The 4,512-nt window shown below is 43.6% G+C and overlaps 1 protein-coding gene across 1 annotated transcript; it reads right to left on the reverse strand.

Moving 5' to 3' along the window:
• Positions 1-301: 301 nt before the first annotated feature.
• On the reverse strand, positions 302-4,142 carry LOC109908867 (E3 ubiquitin-protein ligase RNF26-like). Its single transcript, XM_031796137.1, has 2 exons — positions 4,085-4,142; positions 302-3,219 (listed from the first exon to the last, which is right to left on the reverse strand). Exon 2 carries the CDS (start codon positions 3,060-3,062, stop codon positions 2,199-2,201), a length of 864 nt encoding a protein of 287 aa, XP_031651997.1. The 5' UTR covers positions 3,063-3,219; positions 4,085-4,142; the 3' UTR covers positions 302-2,198.
• Positions 4,143-4,512: the final 370 nt, after the last annotated feature.

The raw sequence follows: 4,512 nt of genomic DNA on the forward strand, positions 1-4,512 counted from the left end.
CCGGAATCAATTACACATTCAACATTGGTTTATCAACAAGGAAATAATAGCCTTGATTATGTCGTAGATAATAATAGCCTTGATTATCTCATATTTTGATGAGCAAAATATCCTGTGAAACAGAACTGTCCGTGGTTCTCTTTCTGGTGTATTGTAATCAGGGCCTAGGTTTGCTCACACAAGCTGGTAAACCCAGTCTGTAACAAAAACACAGTCGATTGACTGCTCTGAACTGGAACGCGAAGTAAACAGTGAAAATAGATAAAATAAATGGTTTTCCCACAATAGAAAAAGACAGAAAAACAGTACCAAGATATGTTTGTTTATTGTCTCACAGACATTTGTCATTCGCATTAGTGAGTCTGGCCACATTCATAAACCTTTATAAAACAAAATACATGCTTACAATTAAGTCATTTAGCGGACTCTTATTCAGAGACTTACAGGAACAATAAGGGTTAAGTGCCTTGCTAAAAGGCACAGACAGATTTTTCACCTAGTCAGCTCGGGATTCGAACCAGCTACCTTTCATGTCCCCCGGATACACAGGTCAGTCTTCCTAGATAAAATAAGCTGTGTGAATGGCCACATGTGTGGTCTGTGATAAGAGTCCACTGTATCTGTAGAAAGGAATGTCACGCAATGAATAAAGGCCTTTGGGGAAACCTGACAGGAAAAGAGGTCAACTCAGAATATAACCTAGGATTTACTCTGGACTAAAATATATGCCCATCTATTTTCATAGATTAGTTTCAATACAATGTCACGTCATAGACAATTCATGGGCCCAACTTTTTTCTCTCCAGATTTTTATCAAGATGTCACATCATAGACAATTGTTGGTTTCATAATTACTATAAAAATAAAGAAAATGGGTCTGTTAAGAAAATGGTAGGCTGCTTGAAAATAGTTGGTTTGGTACTAGATAAAAGGGATAAAGGGCAAAATTATTGAATGAGTGATTACAGAACCTGTTGAAATAACAGAAATGTTAAGAATTCTAATTGGAATAAAGACATTAGGAAATGATTGTAGGCTACACAATGTCAATGAGACTAAAACAACCACAGAAGGACATCAGTGTGGTTCACGTTCGAGGTTGTCTGTCACAATATTAAAGTCACTCCGTCATGTTTGACCCCAAAAAAATCTTACGGGCAGAGCCTATCCAAGATGTATTTATGAAACCTTGGTCCAAAAAAAAGGCATATCAAATATGCCTTTTATTGTCACTTAAACGGGCCTAATTCAATAACCATTTGCAGTTTGTGTAACATGGCATTTCACAGAGCTTTGCTCAATACTTATTTTGAGCAAAGAGAAAAAAAATTGAAACAAGGAATTATGAAGCCATTACTGACTAGGTGGTCATTTTTAACAGCATGTCAATGTTTGATCACAAGACAAAAACATTACAATAACTATAAAAGGAAAATATACCTTGTGTGGAGCATAAATTAGGTAGCATTCATATGTCAGCATAGTGGAAAGAACTGGCTACACTACAGTGATCCAAATTATGGCATAATCATTAGAACAAAACAAACCTGTGTAATATAACAAGACATAGATCTGGTAAATAATTTCTCTTGACACTGATATTTTTTTAGACAACCATAGCTTATGAAATTAACCCCCGATCCCACAATAGAAAATAATTTCACACTTTTTACAGGTCCCTGAATAACTGCTTGGAACAATATTGGCTATTGACAAATTGCATATGAGAGGTTGTCACCATTTAAATCTAAGCATAGGCTACAAAATATGTTCTTACGATAACATTTCGTACTGTACTGACGCCTGCGCTTTAAACTTCCATTGAATGCGTTCAAACTGAACCTATGCTGAATAAAGGAAATGAACTGCTACACAGCAAACATTCCTTTAAGTTCACACACCACATACAGTTTGGAATGACCATGAAGTGTTCAGTAATATGAACAAGCAAGTATAAAAATAAATGTAGGCAAGCATTGCCATGGTTGTCTGAACAAAACACAGGCATCATTTAAGACATCAGCCATGGGCGACAAGCAATTCAAGCACAGTGGACTGGACTTGGATAGCAGTATGCCTGAGCTGCAATGTACTGCTAGTGTAGATGTAGCCTAAAGTCTCTGCACGTTCGAAACCTGAGATTCAACACGTTAACAATGCAGCGCTCTGGGCCACACGCCCCTCCCTCGTTCGGTCCCTCACAGATACACATCCATGGTATTAAGGATCATATGGCGGCAGAGCGGACAGTTCTGCTGGTAGATGGGCTGGCGCAGCAATATGTTGGTACAGTCCCGACACAAACACAGGTGGCGGCAAGGCAGCAGCACCACTGTCTTAGTACTGTCCTGGCAGATTATGCACTTCTTCCTCTCTTCCTGCTCCTGGAGCAGAGTCAGTAGGCTGTCCTTTGGGGGACCCTTGGAGCTGGTGCCCCCCTCCTCTGAGGAGAGCTTATGTTTCTGTATAGGTCTGTATGTGCCGCTAGAGCTGGGGAATGCTAGGTCCCACAGGTCATCCATTAGCTGGCGAGGCCGAGCAGCGCGTTCAGCGCGTGGTGCAGTGTCTCCTGCCCTACCGTCCGGTAGAGCCCTCTGTTCTCTGTCACTAGGTTCAGGTTGCCTGGTGTGGCCCTCACCCCTCACTCTGATGTTCCTGTAGACTGGTGTTATCGTTTGGTATAGGAGGCTGGCCTGCCGCTGAAGCCTCTGCCACACGCCCCTCCCCAGCATGCAAAGGCGATGGAGCACCCTCTGTAGGACCTGCAGGGTGGGGAAAGAGTTGAAGTAACCGACGGCGTGGCGGGCTCCAAGACGGGTCAACTCAGGGTTCATGTAGATTGTGGCAGTGACAACAATGGCAGCCGTGAGAATGAGGCCATAAATGTTCAGGAGGAAGACGCTGACGAAAATGTGTCCGAGCAAGCCTAGGAACTCCAGGGCTAGCCTGACGGGAGTCCAGAGTACGATTGAGGTGCCGACCAGGCTGCTGTAGAGGAAGGTGAAGAGTGTGAGGGTGAGCTCCATAGCCTTCTGCAGTGGGTAGGAGACCGCTTCCCACATGCTGACTACAACAGAGTATACGTTCTGTGTCCCGATGAGCAGCAGGTTGACCACCGTGTTGACCAGGTAGAGCACCAGGCTGACTGCAATGCCACAGCCCTCCCACACCTGCTGCAGCAAGCCGAGGCCACACAGCAGCCCACGGTGGAAGAGATCCCTGACATGCAAGAGAACATGTGAGGACAAGTAGCCCACCATTTTGAAACTCTCCAAAATACCTCCCAAGAGCTGCAGCCAGCGCCCTAACATGTTAACTGTCCCCTGGGCCAGAAGCGATACGCTGTCCATCATGGCAACCATGCAGAACACAGTGAAGTTCCAGCACTTCACCATTGAGTTGGTCAGTATCATGGGTAGCTTATTCACAAAGTTGATACATGCCGCCAGGAGCCGTATCACTGAATGGACTATTAAGAAATTTAGGTCCAGGAGGAAGAATATGAAATCGAAACATTTCCCAATAGTGCAAAAGACAAGGTTCACCAGACCCATGATACAGCTCTTACTCGAGTTGGTCCACTGTCTTGATCAATTAACTTTGTCTGGCCAGCAAAGGTTACATAGCTAGCTAGATAACGTTAGCTACCTCGTCCTCGGATGCGTTCACTTCTCCTTCGGTTCAATTAGCCAGTTTAGCTAGCTAGCATAACAAAGCTAGCTCTACTAGCTAACATAACTACCTGCCAAACACGTTAGTCGGGCACATTCCAGTTGCAATTTGAAATAACCAGCTGTGCAACCGCGTTTGTTTTGGCTAAAGGGCGAACATATGCACACACTGTAATCAGCGGATGTTTACTTTCAAACTTGAGCTGGCTATAGTAACTAGCTAGCTCTTCGGTTAGCCGATTAGCTAACAAACTGTTCTTCCTAAATAAATTCCCGTCTTGCGATCACAAAATGTTCCATCTCCTCATGCCCCGTCTTCAATAACGTATATCCTTGTGCAAAATCCACCATAATCCATTGCAAGATAAAGGAAGTTGACGAGGAAAAGTCACAAAACAGACACGGGCTGTTACCTGTACGGTGGCCGCCATAATGGTTTCGGTTTGGTCACATGATCTTCTCCTCTAACGAATCACGTCCGCCAAGCGTGTTATTCTGAACTTCTTCAACTTCTTCTTCTTCTTCTATGAGGTTTAACGGCAGTTGGCATCCAATATATTTTGCATTACCGCCACTTACTAGATTGGAGTACAACTCCCTTATACTTTCCTTAAATTTTTTTATTTTATTGTTTTACATTTTTTTAAATATATTTTTAAATACCTTACCATCTATCACTAAACTCACAAAAAAATAATACCACCCTACTCCACTATTTAAATATATTTAGGGCCTCCCGGGTGGCGCAGTGGCCTAAGGCTGTGCCACCAGAGATACTGGATTCGAGCCCAGGCTCTGTCGCAGCTGGCCGCGACCGGGAGGTCCATGGGGCGACGCACAA

The sequence above is a fragment of the Oncorhynchus kisutch genome, linkage group LG18 (genome assembly GCF_002021735.2).
Source record: "Oncorhynchus kisutch isolate 150728-3 linkage group LG18, Okis_V2, whole genome shotgun sequence".
Classification (NCBI taxonomy): domain Eukaryota; kingdom Metazoa; phylum Chordata; class Actinopteri; order Salmoniformes; family Salmonidae; genus Oncorhynchus; species Oncorhynchus kisutch.